Source organism: Eptatretus burgeri, chromosome 4 (assembly GCF_056783735.1).
Source record: "Eptatretus burgeri isolate ZD-2024b chromosome 4, Ebu_testis_v1, whole genome shotgun sequence".
Classification (NCBI taxonomy): domain Eukaryota; kingdom Metazoa; phylum Chordata; class Myxini; order Myxiniformes; family Myxinidae; genus Eptatretus; species Eptatretus burgeri.
This window is the reverse complement of record NC_140964.1, coordinates 76,737,121-76,760,850: the sequence shown is the minus strand read 5'-3', so window position 1 is coordinate 76,760,850 and position 23,730 is coordinate 76,737,121. Positions and strand designations below refer to the sequence as shown.

The window sequence follows — 23,730 nt, the reverse complement described above, 5'->3', positions numbered from 1 at the left end:
AGAATGCCTGAGATAAATCGACTGGAACAAGAAATCTACAAGGGGGAAAACAATGTGCGTATTGAGGAACGAGAGGTTTCTCAACGTGAAGAAGAAGAAGAGCAAAGAAAAACAAAGGAAAAACAGAGACAAAGGGAAGATGATTTAATGCATAAAGTGGAAGATCAGATGAGTGAAAGAAAAGAAGAGAGGGTGGTGGATCAGGAACACGAAAAACCTTTTGAGGAATTTGATGTGACCAAAGTGGATGAACATGAAAATGTTGCTGCAGAGAGGGAAGAAGACAGTGTTGCTGTCGATGAGACAGAAGACAGTGTCGCTCTGGAGACAGAAGACAGTGTCGCTCTGGAGGAGACAGAAGACAGTGTCGCTCTGGGGGAGACAGAAGACAGTGTCGCTCTGGGGGAGACAGAAGACAGTGTCGCTCCGGAGGAGACAGAAGACAGTGTCGCTCAGGAGGAGGCAGAAGACAGTGTCGATCTGGAGGAGACAGAAGACAGTGTCGCTCTGGGGGAGACAGAAGACAGTGTCACTCTGGGGGAGACAGAAGACAGTGTCGCTCTGGGGGAGACAGAAGACAGTGTCGCTCTGGAGGAGACAGAAGACAGTGTCGCTCTGGAGGAGACAGAAGACAGTGTCGCTCTGGAGGAGACAGAAGACTGTCGCTCTGGAGGAGACAGAAGACAGTGTCGCTCTGGAGGAGACAGAAGACAGTGTCGCTCTGGGGGAGACAGAAGACAGTGTCTCTCTGGGGGAGACAGAAGACAGTGTCGCTCTGGGGGAGACAGAAGACAGTGTCGCTCTGGAGGAGACGGAAGACAGTGTCGCTCTGGAGGAGCCGGAAGACAGTGTCGCTCTGGAGGAGACGGAAGACAGTGTCGATCTGGGGGAGACGGAAGACAGTGTCGCTCCGGGGGAGACGGAAGACAGTGTCGATCTGGGGGAGACGGAAGACAGTGTCGATCTGGGGGAGACGGAAGACAGTGTCGCTCTGGAGGAGACGGAAGACAGTGTCGCTCTGGAGGAGACGGAAGACAGTGTCGATCTGGGGGAGACGGAAGACAGTGTCGCTCTGGAGGAGACGGAAGACAGTGTCGCTCTGGAGGAGACGGAAGACAGTGTCGATCTGGGGGAGACGGAAGACAGTGTCGCTCTGGAGGAGACGGAAGACAGTGTCGATCTGGGGGAGACGGAAGACAGTGTCGCTCTGGGGGAGACGGAAGACAGTGTCGCTCCGGAGGAGACAGAAGACAGTGTCGCTCAGGAGGAGGCAGAAGACAGTGTCGCTCTGGAGGAGACAGAAGACAGTGTCCCTGTGGAGGAGACAGAAGACAGTGTCACTCTGGAGGAGACAGAAGTATGTGTCGCTGCAGAGAAGACAGAAGAATTTGTCGCTGTAGAGGGGACAGAAGAAAGTGTTGCTGGTGGGGAGAAAGATGAAAGTGTTGTGGAGAAAGAAAGTGTTTCTGAACAGCTGCTGAAAAAAAAAGAAAAGCTCTTCCTCAAAAAACAAAGGAAGAAGCAAAGACAAGGAGCAAGCAAAATTTCTGGATTTGAAATGAAATCCCACAGTGTTGCCATGGTACATCAACAGCAACAGATACCTCACTGTGATGACGGGTTGCAAAAGCAGCAACAAAAACAGCACACTTTTGAGGGACTACAGCAGAAATGTAAGCCTCACTGTGATGACTGGCTGCAGCAGCAACACCAGCCACAGTACGCTGTTCGGGGGTTCCACCAGGAACATAAGCCTCACCGTGATAACTGGCGGCATCAACCTTCACAACAGAAACAGCACTTTGATGAGACGTTCCAGCAGGAACAGAAGCCTTACCGTGATGATTGGCGGCATCAACATCCACAACAGAAACAGCACTTTGTTAAGACGTTCCAGCAGGAACAGAAGTCTCGCCGTGATGACTGGCGGCATCATCATCAACAGGAAGAGCAGCAACATCAACAACAGAAAGAGCAGCAACATCAACAACATAAAGAGCAGCAACATCAACAACAGAAAGAGCAGCATCAGCAACAACAGAAAGCGCAGCAACATCAACAACAAAAACAGCATTTTAAGTGGTTCCAGCAGGAACAGAGGCCTCACTGTGAGCACGGACTGCAACAGGAACAGCAGCGGCAGCAGCAGCAGCAGCATGATGGTGTTGAGGGGCATTGCCATATGCAGGAAGTTCAACAGGTAAACACTCTTCATTCCTTTGGAGAAGTTGGGGTGAACATACTGGGTACAAACATAGCCAACCCCAAGATGGAGACGTCAAGTTGAAAGGCATTTTGGCACTTCATCTTCTGTAGACATTGCTGTTAATGTTTCCTTCAATGAAAAATCTCATTAATTGTGGAGATAATTGCAATTATCACTTTGGAGGGAAAGGTAACTCATTGGCATGGTCTTTGCTATGGAGGATAAATAAACAAGAACTTTTAACTCCCTTCGATTGGATTATATCACCAAATTCAACTTTTCATCGATTACTTGTTCCATTACTGCATTTCCTTCTGTACTCTTTCCTGAACGAGTTTTCATTTAATGTTTCATTTTTCTATTTTTTCAAAGGTCCCTCAGAAGCGGTGCGGATTCCCTCCTCCACCACCTCACATTAAGCGATATCGTTCAGAACGTAAGTTTCCAAGATTCTTGCCTTACATGACAAATTATTCCTAACTTTGTTTGAACTCCACGTTTTTCACCTGCATCGTGTGCCTTTTTTCTGTGCGTCACAAGTGTTGAGAACAGACAAATATTTTGCTGCACTCTGACCCAAACAAGCATCAAATAAATCTTCCAATTGGTGGAAGTCTGGCATGACTTAAAGTATCCACACATGTCATTGTGTACACCTGGATGATCATCTATCTAGAATTCCAGCAATCTCTGTGTGTCTGGTTGTGTGCGACCGCCGTTTCTCGACGACCGCCAGTCCGATCTCATTGAAACTTGCCAGGAATATTGCCGGGGACCCGCGGATGTGCCTTTTCGACGTTTGATATCGATCAGACGAGCGGTTCCCAAGTTACGGCCATGTATCTGTGAACCAATGACAGGACACGGTGCTATGACGTCACGAAAGACGTCACAATTCTTGTTTATTTAATTTTTTTTGAAGGATTGACATCACAATTCTTCTTCTTCGTTTGGTATGACGTCACAATCGACACTGGGGACCTGGGTATGTGCCTTTCTCTAGGGTATGTGCCATACTCCCAAGGTTTGATTATTATTCAAATTATTAATTAATCCCAAGGTTTGAATTTTCCCGAGGGAAACGGCTGTTTCCCAAGGGTTTGAAAGCTGTTTTTTCCTAAGGTTGGAATTAATCGTTGTGCTGGTAGACATTTGTGAATACATTTACAGAGAGAGGGACGAGAGAGGAGGGGGGAGAGAGGGGAGAGAGAGAGAAGGGCAAGAGAGGGGAGGGAGAGAGGAGGGGGACAGAGGAGAGGGAGAGAGGAGGGAGGGAGAGGAGGGGGGAGAGGAGGGGGGAGAGGAGGGGGAGAGAGGGGTGAGACAGAGGAGGGTGGACAGAGGAGGGGGAGAGAAGAGGGGGAGAGAGGAGGGGGTGGCAAGAGAGGGGAGGGAGAGAGGAGGGGGGAGAGAGAAGAACAAGAGGAGTGGGGAGAGAGAAGGGCGAGAGAGGGGGTGAAAGGGGGGCAAGAGAGGAGGGGGAGAGAGAAGGGCGAGAGGAGGGCAAGAGAGGGGAGAGAGAAGGGTGAGAGAGGGGCTGAGGGGGCAAGAGAGGGGAGGGGAAAAGGAGGGGGACAGAGGAGGGGGAGAGAGAAGGGTGAGAGGGGGGGCAAGAGAAGGGAGAGAGAAAGGCGAGAGAAGGGGTGAGAGGGGGGCAAGAGAGGGGAGGGAGAGAGGAGGGGAGGGAGGAGGGGGAGAGAGGAGGAAAGAGGGGGGCAAGAGAGGGGGGGCAAGAGAGGTGGGGCGAGAGAGGAGGGGGACAGAGGAGGAGGGAGAGAGGGGGGCGAGAGAGAGGGGGGCGTCAATTCTTCTTCTTCGTTTGATATGACGTCACAATTGATGCTGGGGACCTGATGCTGCATATAGTGGCACACACCTACGGGCCTGCACTAGTTAAAATAAATTGTTTGAAAAACCAAATTTTTTAAATCCCACTTTCTCTCAGCTTGGGGTGACTCGAGCTGCCTTCCAAGAAGCATTTCATCATGGTTCATGGAGAGGGAGGAACAGAGAGATAGAGATAGAGATAGAGATAGAGATAGAGATCGAGATCGATGGATCTCCATTCCAGGATTGTGGTGAAAAGCATGATAATGATTGAGATTATGATGGCAGTGCTATTGAGTGATTTTAACTTCCTTTTGTTGATGTGTGCGCACAGAGGAAGAAGTCATATTTATGGCCGCTGGAGCAGAGGATGAGATGTTTGGTAGTGAATCCATCATCACCCCCAAGTGCTCCAGGAATACAAGAGGAAGACAGAGACTCTTACAGATGGCTGATCCAAGTTGTTTTGACTAAAAACCAGTCTCCAGAACTACAGGTAATGTTTTCACTCAAAGGACTTTATTTAATAATTGACACACTTTTTGAGTCCAAGTTTTTCAATCTGTCACTTCCTTGTTTAAAATAGCATGACAAGAACTTAATAATACTCAGTGAAGAGACATTAATAATTATTCATTTGAATACATCAGGCAGGTGAGGTCTCTCACTAATCTGTACAATCAATGCCAATCATGTCTGTCACGCATGAAGGGAACCGTAGCCATTGACTCTCGGTGTTTGCTGCAGCTGTCATGCGTGACTTCGTTACTGCACAAACACATTTACACTCCAACGTTATTTTTCACTTTTTCCTCCTTCCCTTTAGCTGCTGTCATCATGTGGATCAACTTTGAATCTTCATCCAAAAAATATCTGACCTTAGCTCTGACCACAATCTTCTCCATCTCATCAACTCAAAGATTTCTTCAATCAAAAATCCCATTCATTTTTTTACAACGAATGAGATTCGTTTTTTTACAACCAACCTTAATCACTCCTTTTAGCTCTCGTAAGAGCCTCGACAAGGTGTACGAAAAAAAACGAACAAACAAAAAAACAAACAAACATGTTTCACTTCTACCAGCTTCCCAAACTCAGCTGCAGATTCCATCAGAAGGACTTCAGTCAAGTTATACTTCAAACACTGCAGGAAATGAGCTTTACTGTCACACTTATTTGAAATTCTTGTGCCTGAAGGCAGCAGAAGCTCCCCAACATCAAGAGGCAAGATGAGAAACAAATACAGCAGCAAAGACTGCAATCTGCACCCCCCGCCCCCCATACTTGCAATCTCAGTCATTGTGTGATACTTCAGTTGGATGTCCGTACAATCTGGTTCAGGAGGACACAGTTCATGCCTATGAAACCTTTGTCGCTCCTGTGTGAAGCGGGGCCATCGCCGTAAAATACAAAACACCCAGGAAATGGCGCTCTGTGTTGAGGCGCGGCAGTGATGGTCATGTTTAACCCCCGACCAGTCAAAGAACCCCGGGGGGTTAAATATCACAGCAAGGTCAACTTTGGTAATCTTTGCTCATCTTTTCAAAATGACTGGTCTTATTTGCTCTTTCCCACGTGTGTGTGTGTGTGTGTGTGTGTGTGTGTGTGTGTGTGTGTGTGTGTGTGTGTGTGTGTGTCTGTGTCTCTCCCACCCCTTTCTCTTGCCCCCCCCCCCACTTACTATTCCCAGAAGTGAAACAACTGGTGGTATTTGCTAGTCCTCAAGTAAAACGGAAAACCGTGATGTATTCTAAAAATAGAGAAATGTTGGTTACAATACCATGTTATACACAATTCAACATCCCAATTAGAATGGGATTGAAAAGAACGGCGTTAAAGTCTCATAAGGGAGAATAGTATCCACTTGGTGGAGATAAAGTTGTAACAGCAAATAACATAATTTATCATTAATAAAATCAACAACAGTTTTGCCAAAGTATATACGAGTGGATTAGCCGATCCATGGACAGTTGGCATAGGTGGTGGTGGTAGTCTCTTCTGTGGTGGGCACATGATAGCACTGGATCAATCATGTTCGGTGATGTACCTCGGGCTGGATCGCTAATACTCAGCGGCCTCGGCTTCACTTTTTAACCCCCCCTAATTTTTGCTCATTCACTTGTGATCGGGATACAGAGTCCTGCAAACGAAACACAATATAGCTGAGTTTCATGGACCATTGATGCTTCGTCTTGGAGGAGATAACAAACACTTAGCTCCATTATAGTATTTTTACGACCACGGGTACTGAGTGTATTTTGAGGGGGTTAATCCCCGTTTCTCTTCGGAAGAGCCTGACCTGGAGCCACCGCTCATAATTAACTTTGTGGTACGGTGGGTAGCTTTCCAACCACGAACGCCAATCAGTTAACCACGACTCCCAGTGTCCACCGTCTAATTTGCCATTTCACTGGAGGTCACGTGTCTTTCTGAACGGGGAGTGTACCCTCGGCATTGCACCAATCTTGTCTTGATTAGATCTTAATTAGAGCGGCCGAGCATTTACCGCTGGTGCGTGCCGACTATGACAGGTCAATTAGTTTGGGAATTACCTCCCAGTCTATCTAGGTTCGAACAATGCTCGATCATTGGAAGGAAAGGACAAGCACGGACAGGTTGAAACGTTAACAAGGAAAATAAATAAACAGAAGAACTTTTTATTTCCTTGTGGTGAAAATAGGTGAATTCAAATCAATTAAAATAATTTCAAACAAATAAAGTATTAAACAGACATGGTTAGAAAAATAGACAAAGAGCAGATGCTTATCACTCTGCCTCATTTGACAATTAAACACGAGATGAGGGTATCCAGCAGATCATTTAGGGGGGAAAAGAAATCTAGTCTCAGCTTACCAAGGTAGAAGTCGTCGTGTGTCAAATAAAATGTCCCGAAATGTGTGAACGTGCCTTGGTCTGTTGCCAGCACCCTGCCACGCCGTACACCCACTCGCAAACAGGCTTGAACACCAATCAACATCACGTCGTCACACCCAGGAACCAGGGACGCCAAAAATCTGGTGCGCCAAGAGCAGGTCCCGAACAGAACCAGCAGGAATGGTCCAACGGTCACCCACCATCAGGAGCCACAACCAATGGACAGCTGTAAGGTGCTGTGAGGCACTGTGAGGCACTGTGAGGAGGTGTAACCAAACTATCAGAAAACTCTCAGCAGTGGTCAGAGTTGTAAGGCTGTCGCCAGATCACCAACCATCTGACTAGAACAGCTGACTGGAGCTGAAAATAACGGTCACCCAGCTGTCGCAAAAACTGCCAGAAAATGGTCCTCCATCCTTTTTATAGGAGACCAGTGTGGGCGGAGCCTCAAGCAGACTTCAGCCAAATCCACCCTGCCTATTGGTGCAACGCTGCAAGTCTCTTCCAACCGTCAATCTCGTGATCATTCCTTCCTCGTTCAGCCCAACACAAACAAGAACCAGCCAGCATCCACAGAGCTGCCAAACATCGATGGAAAAAGGTGGATGTCAACGTCAGTGAAAGATGGGTGGGTGAGGTAAATGATCCACAGCCATATTTGACCGTGAGAATAACTGCTCAGGAAAAGCCCGCAGTGTGCTTAATATACTTATCCAATCTCAACCAAACTTGACTCTCGGACGAAGGGTCAAACGATGGAGGTTGCTGCGACTTCATTTGGTCTCCTCCTCCTTGGGCCAAGTCTGTGTTGAGGTGTATATCCGTGGGAAGATAGCTAATTGTGGCGTTTTCCCAAGGACGCTTCTAAAAACAATACCAATGATAATCGGATAATATTAATGTTATTACAAAACAATATTAACACTAATAATATTCTCTCACGAAGGGGTTTTTCCATGGACAAATTCCCTGTTCACGTGTAAATTCTTTATCGTGGCGTTTCATGGAAACACTCTGAACAGAAGTAAAAAATATTATAAACAACAAACACGTCTGATTTACCTTTTTAAATAGTCCTTCGTGCTGTTTAACACTAAACTGAAATAAATATGGAGAAATCCCAACATCCGTGAGGTATTCTATGTTTGTCACATCAACCACAGAATAATGGACCGGAATCGAGATCTACTGTATTCTATATACACCACCAGTGAGAGTAACAAGACCCGTGCTGTTGCTTCTGTGGGGAGTGGGGGGATATACGAATTCTGTGGGGATATACTTCTGTGGGGATATACGAATTAGTTAAATGAACACACGTCTGGTATCCAATGTCAGGAATCAGTGTCCCAACTTATCAAAGTGAACGTTTTAAAGTCCTGTTTTTAAAATTTTTAAATCCTGCCTCGACATTGTATACAAAAGAAAAAAAAAAGACAAAAGACAGGTGTTATTCATCAACCTTTGGTTAGGTGGTTTTCACCGGAAGAGATTAATTGGAGTAAATAGAAACATTATATGCAGGTTGAGAAATCAAGAGAAATGATGTGAAGAGGGGCGTGGCCATCATCCATTGTGACGTCACAGTGGTTGTTCGTGGTTACAATGAGAATTCCAACAATTGGGAATACATAAGACAGAGCTGTGGCGTTAAATCGTCAATTCGTTGACAGCTAAACACCAGACATGTCGTGGTTTCATATCGTGGTGTTCTTGATCACTGTCCTCAGAAGTGGAGCATCCCACCCACCACAGCAGGTAAGCAGGGATTGTCAGAAATGACAATGTACTGCATTCGGGGAAGGTACACAACACGATTGGGAATTCAAGGAAATTTAATGTGGGATATCAAGCCCATGAGAGGCGGATTCAATATATATTTTTATTTTTTGGGGTCATCGGCGCAAAAAAAATTTCAGCCTAAAACTCCCAAAAAAGAGGACTCCGTGTTATTCTCGCATTCGCTTTACAGATGTTGCTTTCGACTCGACTGCAAAAAAATCCGGAGGAATTCCCATGTTTTATTATGTATTTCCCTGCTTTGAAAAAAAATTCCATGTTGAGGTGTTTCATTAGCAATGGGCTTGCCATCGCTTGCCAAGCCAGCCGTTCCTTATCAACAGTTTCGTTGGACTGCTTGTTTGAGTGGTGAAGCCACCTGGTGATCGAGGTAATGTTTTCACTCTATTTGTGTCTCACTGTGTCACACTCTGACTAGCTCACTCTCTCAATGTGTGATTGCATCACTGTGTCACTCTCTCGCTGTGTCACTCTCTCACTGGTTCGCTGTGTCACTCTCTTACTGGTTCGCTGTGTCACTCTCTTACTGGTTCGCTGTGTCACTCTCTTACTGGTTGGCTGTGTCACTCTCTTACTGGTTGGCTGTGTCACTCTCTTAGTGGCTCACTGTTACTCTCTTACTGGCTCACTGTGTCATTCTCTTACTGGTTCGCTGTGTCACTCTCTTAGTGGCTCACTGTTACTCTCTTACTGGCTCACTGTGTCATTCTCTTACTGGTTCGCTGTGTCACTCTCTTAGTGGCTCACTGTTACTCTCTTACTGGCTCACTGTGTCATTCTCTTACTGGTTCGCTGTGTCACTCTCTTACTGGTTCGCTGTGTCACTCTCTTACTGGCTCACTCTGTCACTCGTTCTCTGCATGAGGCTCATTGTGGCTCAATGTCTGTTTGTCTGTGAGCGGGATATCTCAAAACGTGGACGGATTTGGAGGAAACTTGTGCACAGGTTGGGTGTGTGACAAGGACGAAATGATTGGATTTTGGTGAAGATCTGGATCTGGATACGAGGGTTTAAAAAAATGATTTTCACCTTTGAGAGACGGGGCTAAAAACGGTGTATAACACATTATCTTAAAAAGTTGTGGAGGTGATAAGAACAAACCGATTAGACTTTGGTTCAGGTCCGAATCCAGATGCAGCCAATCGGTGAGATACAAAACCTGGTAGAGGTATGAGGACGCTGTGGTTCCCTCGCAACAGCCGAAAAACCTTCAAAATTGGTACCGTTCACGCGAAATCAATTCCGAAAGCATGCATCATCTACAGGTGATGCTCTACCAAATATATTCCGGTTTTGGTGATATATGGAATAGTTTACCCGCAGCGCCCCCTACAAATGGGGTATGCCCGAAAATTGAAGGCCCCTAGCGACCAGGTGAGGCATCGATCTGAATGAAACTTTGCAGGTTCATAGCACGCAATGAGTACTACAACTTTGCATCAGGACATATTGGCCAATATTGCTTAGGTCAGGGGTCAAAGGGCAAAAATCGATAATATGCGAGAGCTGGAGGTGCCTTCGCGCCAAATGCTACTCCTCCTAGGGTTATGGTCAGATGGTCCTGAAAATTCACATTAATCATCTGGAATACATTGTGCACAAACGATCGAGCCGGATTTTCGATTTATATCTTTGTTCACCCACAGCACCCCCCTCGAACTTTGGGGATTTCCGATATCAAACCGCATTTTTGGTACTTTTCATTCAAATTGATACCGAGTAGTTATCAGTGGATGGAACTCGATGAGATTTGGGATGCATAATCTTAAGGTGATTCCCTATCCGTTATTTGACATCCATTTTTTCTATATCTCATAGTTTCCAAATGGCAACCCTCTCAATTTGGGTGTCCGAGGGCCATTGAGCATTCCCGCTGAAAATTCAAAGTACACTAGCTCCAAGATGGTTGAACCGAATTGAATGAATCTTTACATGCTTATAGACTGTAATGAGTACTACAACTTTTCTCATTTGCATAATGACCTATCTCGAGTAGGTCAGGGGTCAAAGGTCAATAAGTGCATTTTTCTAGCGAAATTACCATTCAAGGCACCCTTGCGCCTACACGGATTAACCGATACGAATGAAAGTTCATCGGTACATAGTACTCAATGAGTACTACAACTTTGCTTCAGGACATATTGACCTATCTCGGCTGGGTCAGGGGTCAAAGGTCAATGAGTGCATTGTTCGGGAAAAAATGACCATTCAAAGCCCCCTTGCTCATACACGGGTTAACCGATTCGATTGCAATTTCGTAAGTACTTCGTACTAGTTATGAATGAAAACGTTCGAGAATAAAAGGACAGGGTTTTAAAGAAGTATTACTTCACTCCATGGTGGTTTTAAACGGATCGTTTTGGGCACATTTGATGGGGCCACCATTTTTTTTTTCACCATTCAGTCGCTGCTGCTGGAGTAGAGTACTCCACTACCGAACTCCATGATACTTACGAGTCTTCAATTTGACAAGTAACAAACAAACAGATAGATAGGAGTGAAAACATCACCTTCGTCCACTTAGTATGGGACGCATTGAGAAAACGTGATGGTGGGGTGAGAATATAATTAAAGCTTGTCTATTAATTACGTATGCACGTGCACACACAAAATGACCATTCACACGAAAACCAAGGAGGCGAAAACAAATAAGGATGTGCACCATCACTCACTGTGTAAGGTCCTGTTTCAAGGTTTATCATGAATAACATCATCACACTAAATACACAATTTGATGTCTGCCTGCATTCATTCGGTAATTATACACTTATCCAATCTCAACCAAACTTGACTCAAGGACGAAGGGTCAAACGATGGACGTTGTTGCGACTTCATTTGGTTCCCTCCTCCTTGGGCCAAGTCTGTGTTGAGGTGTATATCCGTGGGAAGATAGCCAATTGTGGCGTTTTTCCAAGGCCGCTTCTAAAAACAATACCAATGATAATTATCGGATAATATTAATGTGAATACAAAACATTATTAACACGAATAACACCCACTCACGAAGGAATTTCTCCTTGGACAAATTCTATGTTGACGTGTATATGTATGTATATATATATATATATATATATATATATATATATATATATATATATATATATATATATATATATAAATATATATAAATCATTTCATGGGATGAAATGGAAAACACCGAACAAAAGTAAAAAATATTATAAACCACAAACACGAATGATTTACCTTTTTAAATAGTCGGAAGAGCTGTTTAACACGAATGTGAAAGAAATTTGGAGGAATCCCGACATCCATGAGGCATTCTCCACTGATCCCGACAACCACAAAATGGACCGGAATCTAGATCTACTATAATCTATATAGCCCACCAGGGTTCGTAACAAGACCCGAGCTGTCGCTTTTAAAGGTTGTGGGTGGATAAGTAAATCGAATGAACACACGTCTGGTATGCATGTCAGTAATCAGTGTCCCAACTTATCAAAGTGAACGTTTTTAAATCCTGTTCTCATTGGTGTAAAAAAATTGAAAGACAAAAGACGCGTCTTATTCATCAACCTTGGGACGTGTGATTTTCACCAGAAGATATTAATTGGAGCAAAAACAAAAATTACATATTGGTTGAGAAATCAAGAGAAAATATGTGAAGGGGGTGTGGCCATCGTCCATTGTGACGTCACAGTGGTTGTTCGTGGTTACAATAAGAATGTCAACAATGGGTAACTCGTAAGACAGAGCTGTGTAGTTAAATCGTCAGTTCGTGGACAACTGTACACCAGACATGTCGTGGTTTCTCATTGTAGTGTTCTTGATCACTGTCCTCAGAAGTGGAACTTCCCGACAACCACAGCAGGTGAGCAGGGATTGTTGGAAATGACAATGTACTGTATTCGGGGAAGCTGGACAACACAATTGGGAAATCAGGGAAATTTAGTTTGGGATATCAGGACGTCAGAGGCAGATGAAGGTTGTTGTTTTTTTAGGGTGCTGGGCATGAAATTCTCAAGGCCCAAAACTCCCTAAAAAGGACTCCGTGTTATTCTCGCATTTGCTTTACAGCTGTTGCTTTAGACTCAACTGCAAAAAAATCCGGAGGAATTCCCATGTTTTATCACGTTTTTCCCTGATTTGAAAAAAAATCCATGTTGAGGTGTTTCATTCGCTGAAAAATCCATTACCAATGGGCTTGCCATCGCTTGCCAAGCCAGCCATTGGTTATCACCTGTTTCGTTGGACTGCTTGCTTGAGTGGTGAAGCCACCTGGTGATCAAGGCAATGTTTTCACTCTGTTTGTCTGTCTCACGGTGTCACTCTCACCATGTCACTCTCCACTGTGTCACTCTCTCACTGTGTGATTGGTTCACTGTGTCACTCTCACACCGTGTCACTCTCACACCGTGTCACTCTCTCATGAGTTCACTCTCTTATGAGTTCACTCTTTCACTGGTTCATTCTCTCATTAGTTCACACTCTCACTCGTTTTTTTTTGTATACCTTCTCGAGGCTCGTATGAGAGCGAACACACAACGCACAGCAAGGGGGCATGAGACAAGATGGGCTGGAGTGAGAGGGACAAAACAGTGGGAACAGACACATTAGGAGATCTGTGGAAGGGAGAGGGATGGGCCGGGGAACATGGGGAAGAGAAGATGGACATTACAGGGACTTTCAGGAATGAAAGCAGGGAATTGAAGGAGGTGGGCTTGGGTGGATTATCGGGGGTAGAAAAGATTGAGGATTTGGATGGGGGATGATAAGAGGTGGTGGTGAACAGCTGCTTTGAAGCCTGGAGGGAAGAATGGGAAAGAATAGAGTGAGGGAGTTTATTCCAAAGGTGGGAAAAAAGAGGAATGAAAGAGTGAAGATGAGCAGTGATTCGTGATTTTGGTAGTTTCACCAGAAGGGGGTTGTTGGCGGACCTTGAGTGCCCTGTGGAAATGTGATGGGGACAAATCGCAGAGAGAGCAGGGGGGGCAAGGCTGGAGAGGAGACGGTAGAAGACAGAAAGACCACCGACCAAGCTGCGGTGATTGAGTGAGAGGCCAAAAGACTCAGCTTCATTGCGGGAAATGCCGATGATCCTAAATGCCCTGGTTTTGACAGCGTGAAGCCGAGAAAGGTGGGAGGCAGGAGCACCAGCCCAGAGGGGAGAGCAGTACTCCATCAGGCTACGGACAAAAGCTTTGTAAGCGGTCAGGAGCTCAGGAGGGTCGAGGAAGGACTTTGCACGACGGAGGATTCCCAGTCGGCGACTGGCTTTGGAGGCGAGGTTGGAAATGTGACTTTCCCAGGAAAGGTCATGGCAGATAGTGAGACCCAGAATCTTGAAAGAAAAGACTTCTTCCAGAGGATTGTTGAGAAAGTTAATGGGGGGGGAGGTTCTAAATGGTCCTTTCGAAGAGACATAGTGAGAGTGTGAGATTTGTCCGGATTGAAAGACATGTTCCACGTGTTGGACCAGTTTGTGATTTTATCCAGATCTGCAGTGAGCGAAGAAGCTGCTGCTTGCCGGTTTGAGGGATGACAGATGGTATGGCAGAGGGTGGAGTCATCAGCAAAGAGATATAGAGGATTTTCCAGAGAGTCGGAGAGATCATTGATGAAAACCAGAAAAAGAACAGGGCCCAGAACGCTACCTCGAGGAACTCCAGCCTGGACAGGAAGAGGAGATGAAAGAACTCCATTTAGCGCCACATGTTGACTGCGACAGGACAGGAACTCTGCGAGCCATGAGTGGAGATGGCCTTGGATACCATGGGAAGAGAGTTTGGTGAGTAGGGCAGGGTGCCAGACTGTGTCAAAAGCATGTGATATGTCCAGGGATACGGCTCAGATTTCCTGTCTGACATTGAGGACATCCATCTATTGATAGGAGAGCAGAAGCAGCATATTCAGGGTAGAGTGACCTGGTCTGAAACCAAATTGATGATCGGAAATCAAGCCATTGGAGAAGAGGAAGGATTTCATGTCTGAAGCGATGATGGATTCCATAACCTTGCTGATGATTTGGAGAAGGCTGATTGGTCTGTAGTTGCAGGGATCTGTTTTTGCACCTTTTTTATGCAGGGCAGTGATGTTTGCAGATTTCCAAGCAGATGGCAGATGACCTTGAGTAAATGAGAGGGTGAATAGAACAGAGAGAGGGTGAGCAAGAGCAGAAGAGCAGGCTTTGAGGACACGTGGGCTGATGCCGTCTGGACCGGTTGCAGAATCTGAGTCGAGGTTTGAAAGCAAGCTCTCTACCTTGTCAGGAGAAAAGGACACAGAGTACAGGGACAGTTGGGTGCGACTGGCTAAAGTGGGTCGAGAAAGTGATGGGTTTAGGACACAAGATTTAGCTGCAAACACTGAGTTTAGGCATTCAGCTTTTTCACGTGCGGTATCAGCAGTGCGGCCATTTGAGGTTGGGGAGGGGATGGAGGGGGAGCATACACCAGAAAAAGATTTGATTAAACGCCACCAGGATTTTGAGGACGCCACCAGGACGCCCACAATCTCATCGCTGGACTTGGTATTCCAACGCTGGCGGTGTGGCAAAGGAGATTGACCATGTCCTCATTGACGGTCGTTGGAGGATGATCCAGAACTGCAGGGTCTACCGGAGTGCTCAGTTCCTCAATACTGACCACAGGCTTGTTGTAGCAACTCTAAAGCTGCACCTTAAATCCTGGAGAATGGTACCATCCCAGCCTAGGCTGGATGTTTACAAGCTCAGGGATGAGAGAGTAGCTGAGGAGTTTGCGAACAGGCTGAGTGGACACTTGGGGGGTCTGGGTGCTTTGGGGAGTCCTGAAGAGTTGTGGAGCGCCTTCAAGACCACCGTCCTTGATGTTGCCGGTGGATGTCTTGGAGCTCACCGCAGGGCAAAGAAGAATTTTGTCTCTCAAGGGACACTGGATACCATTGACCAGAGTCGCAGGGCCAGGCTGAATGGCAGAGCTGAGCTGTTCAGGGAGCTGAGGTGTAAAACTGTACGTGCACTGAGGGTGGACAAGGAGGCCTATGTGCGAGGAATCTGTGAGGGGGTAGAGCATCACCTGTGGACAGGTGATTCTTGTCCTGCTTACAGGGGAATTCGCGCATTACATTCATCCAAGCCCATCCCTCGGAGCACTGCAGTTCGAGCAGAGAGTGGTAGGCTCTTGACAGAGGAGTCTGAAGTGAAGGCCCGCTGGGCCGGTTACTTTGAGCAGTTGTACCAGGCTGATCCCCCAGCTGTCGAGTTGGACGTCAAGGGTGTTACAATCCCTGTTGCTGACCCTCGAATCAACTGTGGTCCACCTTCGCTTGTGGAAACACGGGCTGCGGTGAACCAGTTTAAACGGGAAAAAGCTCCCGGGATCTGTGGCATCCATGCCGAACTTCTCAAGGCTGATGGAAATGCTGCACTCGTGTCGTTGCATGCAGTTTTGTGCTCTGCCTGGAACACAGGCATCATCCCAACTGACTGGAAGAGGGGCCTTGTTGTCCCTCTCTGGAAAGGGAAGGGTGATCGCCAAGACTGCAACAACTACCGAGGGGTGACGCTGCTCTCAGTGCTGGGCAAGGTCTTTGCTCGGATAATTCTTGATAGGGTTCGCCACCATCTGCTTGAGCACCAGCGTCCAGAGCAGTCAGGCTTTACACTAAAGAGGTCAACGATTGACCGTATCCTTGCCCTTCGTGTCCTCACCGAATGCAGACGAGAGTTTCAGCAGGGGCTACTTGCAGCCTATGTTGATCTCTGTAAAGCGTTCGATTCAGTGAATCGGGATGTCCTCTGGAGGATTCTTGGTCTTCGTGGGGTGCCACCAAAACTGATCGATCTGATGTCTGAACTCTACTCTGGTACTGAGAGTGCTGTGAAGTGTGGTGGTACCATCTCTGACTTATTTCCAGTTGTTACTGGAGTTCGTCAGGGATGTGTACTTGCCCCCACACTTTTCAGCACTTGTATGGACTGGATTTTAGGGAGGATGTCGGAGAGATCAAGTTGCGGTGCATCGTTTGGGAATGTCAAGATCTCGGACCTTGATTTTGCAGATGATGCAGTCATCTTTGCGGAGACTTTAGACATCCTTTTGGGGGCCCTCGAGGTGCTAAATGAGAAGTCGGAGCCGCTGGGATTACGGGTTTCTTGGGTCAAAACTAAGATCCAGGCTTTCGGTGACATCTTGGATGCTGCTGTCCTGTCTGTGTCTGTTTGTGGTGAGGATGTTGAGATCGTGGAGAGATTCACTTACCTTGGCAGTGATATTCATGTCTCTGCTGGCTGCAAGTCAGAGGTCAATAGACATCTGGGTCGGGCCTGGGGAGTCATGGATTCACTGGATCATGGGGTGTGGCGCTGCCGGTACCTGTGCGGGAGGATGAAAGTCCGAGTCTTCAGGTCCTTGGTACTTCCAGTCTTGCTCTATGGATGTGAGACTTGGACTCTGACCAAGAATCTGAGACGGAGACTTAATTCCTTTGGTACCAGGTGTCTTCGGAGAATCCTTGGCTATCGCTGGTCGGATTTTGTGTCCAACGAGCGGTTGCTGAGAGAGACTCGGATGAGATTTGTTACCTGCATAGTCCGTGAGCGTCAGTTGCGGCTGTATGGACATGTGGCTCGTTTTCCTGACGCTGATCCTGCTCACCAGATTCTCTCAGCGAGGGAGTCTCATGAGTGGAGGAAGCCAGTGGGCTGACCACGTGCCTCATGGTTGCAGCAGGTTGACCATCATCTCAAGAAGATGGGGATGGGCCTGGCATCTGCCTGGGGGATGGCCAGAGGGAGGCCCCTGGAGTACCGGCGGAAGAAGGAAGAGGTGATAAAAGAAGAAGAAGCAGAATCGGGAGAAGGTTAGCGTTTTTTATTTTTATTTTTTTTAAGATAAGAAATAGAGAGATTAGTCGGGAGAATGGGGGACGTTAGGAAAGTGGGGAGGATAGAAATTGAAGGTAATGGGGAGAAAAAAACAAACAAAAAAAAACGATCGAACACCGAGGGGAACCGGTCGGCCTCAAGCCTCGGCCAAGGCCTAGGCCTCAAACACTCGGTAAGAACGTCGACAAAAACTCACAAAATAGCACGATTTTTGAAACAAAACCGAACTTGGAACACACAGTAACATGTCGGTGAGAAAATTAAACAGTAAAAACGGGACAAATAACGACCGGAAACTTAACTTTGAGAACGTCAGCAGAGAGCCCCGAAGGAGACCTCTCGACGCTCCAAACCCGGAACTGGAAGCTCAAAGTTCACTTTGTTCACTCTCTTATGAGTTCACTTCCAATACCCCTGATTCCAATACCCCTGAAAGAGCTGACTGTATCACAACAGTGATTTCCACTGCTTCAGAAATTGTATTCCTGTTTTGTGGTTTAAAAAAAATGTTGGGTTATTTATATGAGACCTTGAATTCCTGTCTGTTTGCTCTCTCTGTCTCTGTCTCTGTCTCTGTCTCTGTCTCTGTCTCTGTCTCTGTCTCTGTCTCTGTCTCTGTCTCTGTCTCTGTCTCTGTCTCTCTCTCTCTCTCTCTCTCTCTCTCTCTCTCTCTCTCTCTCTCTCTCTCTCTCTCTCTCTCTCTCCTTACTTTGAGACAAGGCAATAAATAATATCAGCTTCATAAATAAATGAATGTAACTTATCATTCGTATGTTTTTTTGTGCGCCCCCTGGAGTTTGGGCCGTGGACAAATGTCCCGTTGGTCCTTCCCGAAATCCAGCACTGACATGCACACACGCAATGAACGTTCATACTTACACCAAAGAGACACAAACAAATAACGACGTGCACCATCACTCACTGTGTAAGCTCCTTTATAACAAGGTTTTTCATGAATAACATCATCACACGAAAATACACAATTTGATGTCTGTCTGTCTCTCTGTCTGTTTTTGACTGCATTCATTCAGTCATTATATACTTATCCAATCTCAACCAAACTTGACTCTTGGACTAAGGGTCAAACAATGGAGGTTTTAGCGACTTCATTTCGTTCCCTCCACCTTATAGGCCAGTAAAAGTAGCCCCAAAATAGTGAAAAAGGTCAAAATAATGGCAATATAATTTATTTTTTCACAATGCATTTTTGTAATGCCTCAAGTTCAACATACTAAAAGTCTACCACAGTCAACTGATGGGAAATATGCCAAAATTACGTTTTTCAACAATGATGTTGTGATACTTTAAAAAATATCGACTCATTTACAATATATGCCATAAACAATGTATTTGAATGAAACCACTGTCAATTAATACATTACAATCAAGGACAGTCCTGTTTGATTAGTTCCAGAACAAATAATCACCAAGATTACAGTTTGTTATGTAAAAATTAGCATTTCACCAGGCAAATGTCTTTAACATGCTCAAATGAGTTAAGATCCTCATCCTCTTAATTATGACGTCATAAAACGAATATGACGTCATTGTGATGTATCAGGTTTGCGATAAATTATCTGTGCTAATGCCCGGCTTGAGTCCCGCAAACAAAATTCAAACAGCTTGCCTAGTTTCAGAGATAATGGTGTAGGCGATTTCCATTAGCGGCAATATTATGACGTCAACTTTTTTTCTTGGAAGAATTTCCAAAATCGGAGATGTTTACTGCCTGCGCGTGGGCTTTCTCCATATACATGGCAAGTTTCACGAATATCCGATGAAAACTCTGGGTTGTGAAACAAAAAATGTCAAAAAATAGGAATGACCATAAAAATTGATATGACATCATCGTGATGTATCATATGTGTGGCAATTCATCTCTGCTAATGTCCTGTTCGGTTCCCTCAAAGAGAATTCAAAAAGCTTGCCTCGTTTTGGAGATAAATTTTTAGGCGATTTCCATTAGCGGAGATATTTTGACGTTTTTTTTTCTCGGAGGAATTTTCAAGACTTTTTTTTTAAAACTTTTTTTCTAGGAGGAATTTTCAAAATCGGAGATGGTTACTGTCTGCGCAAGGTATTTTTACGTATATATGCCAAGTTTCAGGAAGTTTCGATGAAAACTGTAGGCTGTGAAACAAAAAAGTCCACAAGAAGAAGATGAAGAACAACAACGTGAGTAAGACTTGGAGATCCTCCACGAGGATCTAAAAAGTAGAATTCTTTTAGCAGTGATTTTGATACTTTTCTTCAAACTTTATAACATGCAATTAGTCCGGGGGCCTGGAGGACCCACCATGTACCCCCCTCACCATTCATTGGGATGACTATTTTCTTACTTATTATGTAGCTGGTGAAATTGTAAAGCATGTACCCAAAGAAAAAAGTGTCACGATCAACGTTTTTTGGGGGAAAACAATACCGGCTTTAAAGCAGTGGAAATTGCATTAGATGAAAACGCATTGGGGGTGGGGGGGGAGATTGAAAAATGAAAACGCGTCACTTTTTCCCCTACAGAATGTCTTCATTGTCAATATTTTAAATGAACAAGTTGATTTACTTATAATTTCAGCCTTTAGAAGAGATTTATAAGCACCTGTTTATAATTTTCGTTTCACAAGGAACAAATATCATCGGGAATCTCTAATGCCAAAGATAACACTTGTTTGCACAATCCAATCTGCTAATAATGTCCTTTCCCTGCATGCCCACAGTAAAATATAATGTCCCAGTACTCCATTATCACAAATTACACTTTTACTATTTTAGTCCTCATCAGAGGAGCTATCTGTATCACTACCTGCAGCATATTCCTGTTCTCCTGTTTCATCTTCAGATTCCTCCAGTTCTGTTGTATCTCTCTCCAGCACATCAATTAGTTTTTGTGGTGAGATCATTTCATCTGCACACCAGAGTGGTTCTCCATCCTCTTTCCATCCATGTCCTTCCTTGGATTTTGGGATCTCATATATGGCAACATTTGCCATTTTCCATATTCTTGTCTGATAATTTGCTCGAGCAACATGTTCTCTCAAGCATGCCCTACTCGGAGGCAATCTCGCCAGGTCAATGGTACTGCATGTTAGACTGTCAACTGAAATATCCCCATCACACTTTGACTTGAGCATCAAGTGCCGCACTTCATCTGCGCTCTCTGATTTGGATTTCCCATACAGTGCACAGGTGAACTTTTCACACCCGATCAGAAGATCATCATCAACATTCCAGTCATCTCCCAAATGCTTCAGGACATCACAGTGTGCAGGAGATTTCAGTAACAACATGAGAGGTAAAAACTTTCCAATACCCCTGAAAGAGCTGACTGTATCACAACAGGTGAATGCATGTAGCGCCAGCGTCGCCTCACACATTTGCTCTGTGTCATGTTTAGAGAGATTTGTAATGTTAATAAGGGTTAGTGTCACAAGGAAATTAACACCATACATCATGAAACGTGCACGTGATTCGAAGACAAAGGGCCAAGCAAACAAAAACATTACTATACGTCACAGGCTGAAAGAAAAAGAAAAGTGATAGTGATTAATCAAATGTTCTGCTTCAGATAACCGACAGGCCTGTAATCACAACACAATTCTTCTTTGCTTGCTTAAGCTGGGAGTTTTTATTTTGTAGTTTTAGATTTTTCACCTTCTTGATTTTAAGTGCCTCCTTGCAAAAAAAAAATTAAATTTTCCTCTTGTAATTACAAAATATATTTTGCTTTGACTCTCTCTCACAGTTCATCGTGTTTTTGCCGATGCTTTAATTTCAGTACGATCAAAACACTCCCAGAACACTGGAGGATGTGTAAAACACCACATATTTTCCAAGATTGTAATAAATTTAGTAAGAATACACTCAAGGAGCTTAATTTTATTTTTGTTTTTTAGCCTCCCTCCCTCCTTCCCTTTTTGCCTGAAAATTTTTTTAAAACATTAAAAAATAATAATAACTCCCAACCTTATCGTATCTTCTGTACTGCGTGTTCATCGTTGTATAGTTTTTAAAATAGAACATACAAAACAAGTTTAGTATGTATGATGAAACTGGGTGATAATAAGTGAATTTGAAGATCACATGAATTCAACAGAATTGTAGTAAAGTTAAAACCTTCAAGGTAATCACCTATCTTCCGAAGCAGAGCACTCCACTTCATTGTGATGAAGCAACAACCAACATTGTTTATATCTGCTCATTTACCTGAATATTGAGGCATTTACAACCAGAAATCCTTCTTGTTCAGCTGCCATGTTTGAATCTTGAAACTTAATCTGCAGCACTCTAAGTAGCCAGTGCAGAAACTAATGAGACATCCATTCCCTCAGTATAATCTGCCACCTGGTGTCAGTCAAGAGACGTGTTCAAACCAGGTGAAGGGTGCATAATGCATCATTAAATCACAGGGAACTTTTAAATTTATTCAACAATAAAAACTATCATTTTTCTCTTATTGAATGCAACATGTGGGTGATTTCAATAATCGGTTTAATTGTGGCCTATTATCAGTTAAAAATGTATCTTAAGCTGATAAATCTCTTCTCGAGGCTGAAATTATCAGTAAATCAACTTGTTCATTTAAAATATTGACAAAGAAGACACCCTGGAGGGGAAAAAAGTGATACGTTTTCATTTTCCAATTTCCCACCCCCATACCTAATGCAATTTCCACTGCTTTAAAGCCGGTATTGTTTTTCCCCTAAAAACGTTGATCGTGACACTTTTTTCTTTGGGTACATGTTTTAAAATTCCACCAGCTACATAATAAGTAAGAAAATAGTAGTCCCAATGAATGCTGAGGTGGGTGCATGGTGGGTTCTCCTGGCCCCCGGACTAAAGCCGCTGTCACACCTTGACGTTTTTGCCAGCGTATGGCAACGTATCAAAATGTATGTAAAACGCTGGCTTACGCTGAACTATTGATGTTTTTTTCCAGTTTTGGGCATATTCATAGCGAGTTGGACGTATGCATAACGTATTAGTAACGTACACAGAACGTTTCGATAACATATAGATAACTTATACCAATGAATGCTTAGCGTGTTGTTGGCGTTCACAACCTATGCCCAACGATAGTCTAACGTATGCATAGCGCGGCAGTGTATCGCTGACGATCACGTGGCGTAGCCTATTAAAAGGCTGCCGCTCGATGATTCAAATCATAACCGCACTAGACATCGAAGTGTCAAGCCGCTGTCACACCTTGACGTTTTAGCCAGCGTATATCGACGAATGAAAAATTTTCTGAAACGCTGGCACACGTCGAATAAGTTATGGGTAAGTTTTGTATACGTTAAGAGCACGCTGAAGCACGCTGGCATACGTCGTAGTACGCCGAGTACGTCGACAAATTTTAAGCATGCTGAAAATTTTTCGACGTATGCCAGCGAATGACGCACACGTTCCGCATACGCTGGCCATAAATTGGAGGCACGTTATGCGATCGTTGACACACGTCGACACACGTTACTTGTAAGTTACTCATAAGTCGAAACACGTCGAGGTAATGTTTAGCGTACCCGAAACTTATTTCTAACCTATGAGTAATGTGCTTTGAACCTATGAGTCACGTGCTTTGAACATCTGAGTAACGTATCTCCAATGCATATTGACGTGTTTAGACGTATTTGACGTCTTCCAGACGACCACAGAACTTACTGAACATGTTACTAACTTACAGCTCCCGTATAATGGCGTATTGGCAGCGTTTGGAGGAATTGGTATATAAAAATGGGCTTCACAAGAGGAACCTGTCAGTGTTCCAGACGCCATGTTTTTTTTTTTTCTTTGGCATGACGGTGATGTTGACACTTCGATTTCTAGTGCGGTTATGATTTAAATCATTGAGCGGCAGCCTATTAATTATTGGTTTACAAAAAAAATATTTTCACGAAAAAAATAAGTGACCACTATATTCGTTATTGTTGTGTGTCTGTCTGTCTGTCCCGAGAATAGCTCCGTGGATTTTGTTCCGATCCTGACAAAATTTTGGTGGGAGGTTTATATCATGATCTAGTTGTGTTTTCCTGAAAATGAGCCTGGCGCGCCGATTATGGGTGGAGCCACGCCCAAAAAACATGTTTTTAGAGGTAGCCTATTTCAATTTGCATCTTCTCCTTGGAGGTTTGTCAAATCTGACAGGGGTTTCGGTATTTGGTTAGCCCAATGGCACCCGCATAGCCCCACGGAGCTCGATTTTTC

General features: G+C 44.7%; 1 protein-coding gene across 2 annotated transcripts in view; it reads left to right on the top strand.

Annotated features, from left to right (window-relative positions):
- Positions 1–254: 254 nt before the first annotated feature.
- LOC147028413 (uncharacterized) overlaps positions 255–23,730 on the top strand; it is a 31,799-nt gene continuing 8,323 nt past the window's right edge. The window contains exons 1-4 of one of the 2 annotated variants that reach the window (XM_085878781.1): positions 255–2,200; positions 2,579–2,642; positions 4,368–4,529; positions 4,860–8,023. In XM_085878781.1, coding sequence (XP_085734907.1) covers positions 260–2,200; positions 2,579–2,642; positions 4,368–4,507 — 2,145 coding nt within the window. In that variant the 5' untranslated portion in view covers positions 255–259 and the 3' untranslated portion in view covers positions 4,508–4,529; positions 4,860–8,023. Of the gene's footprint in view, positions 2,201–2,578; positions 2,643–4,367; positions 4,530–4,859; positions 8,024–23,730 lie in introns of those variants that run through there. The other variant, XM_085878782.1, reaches the window with a different exon arrangement.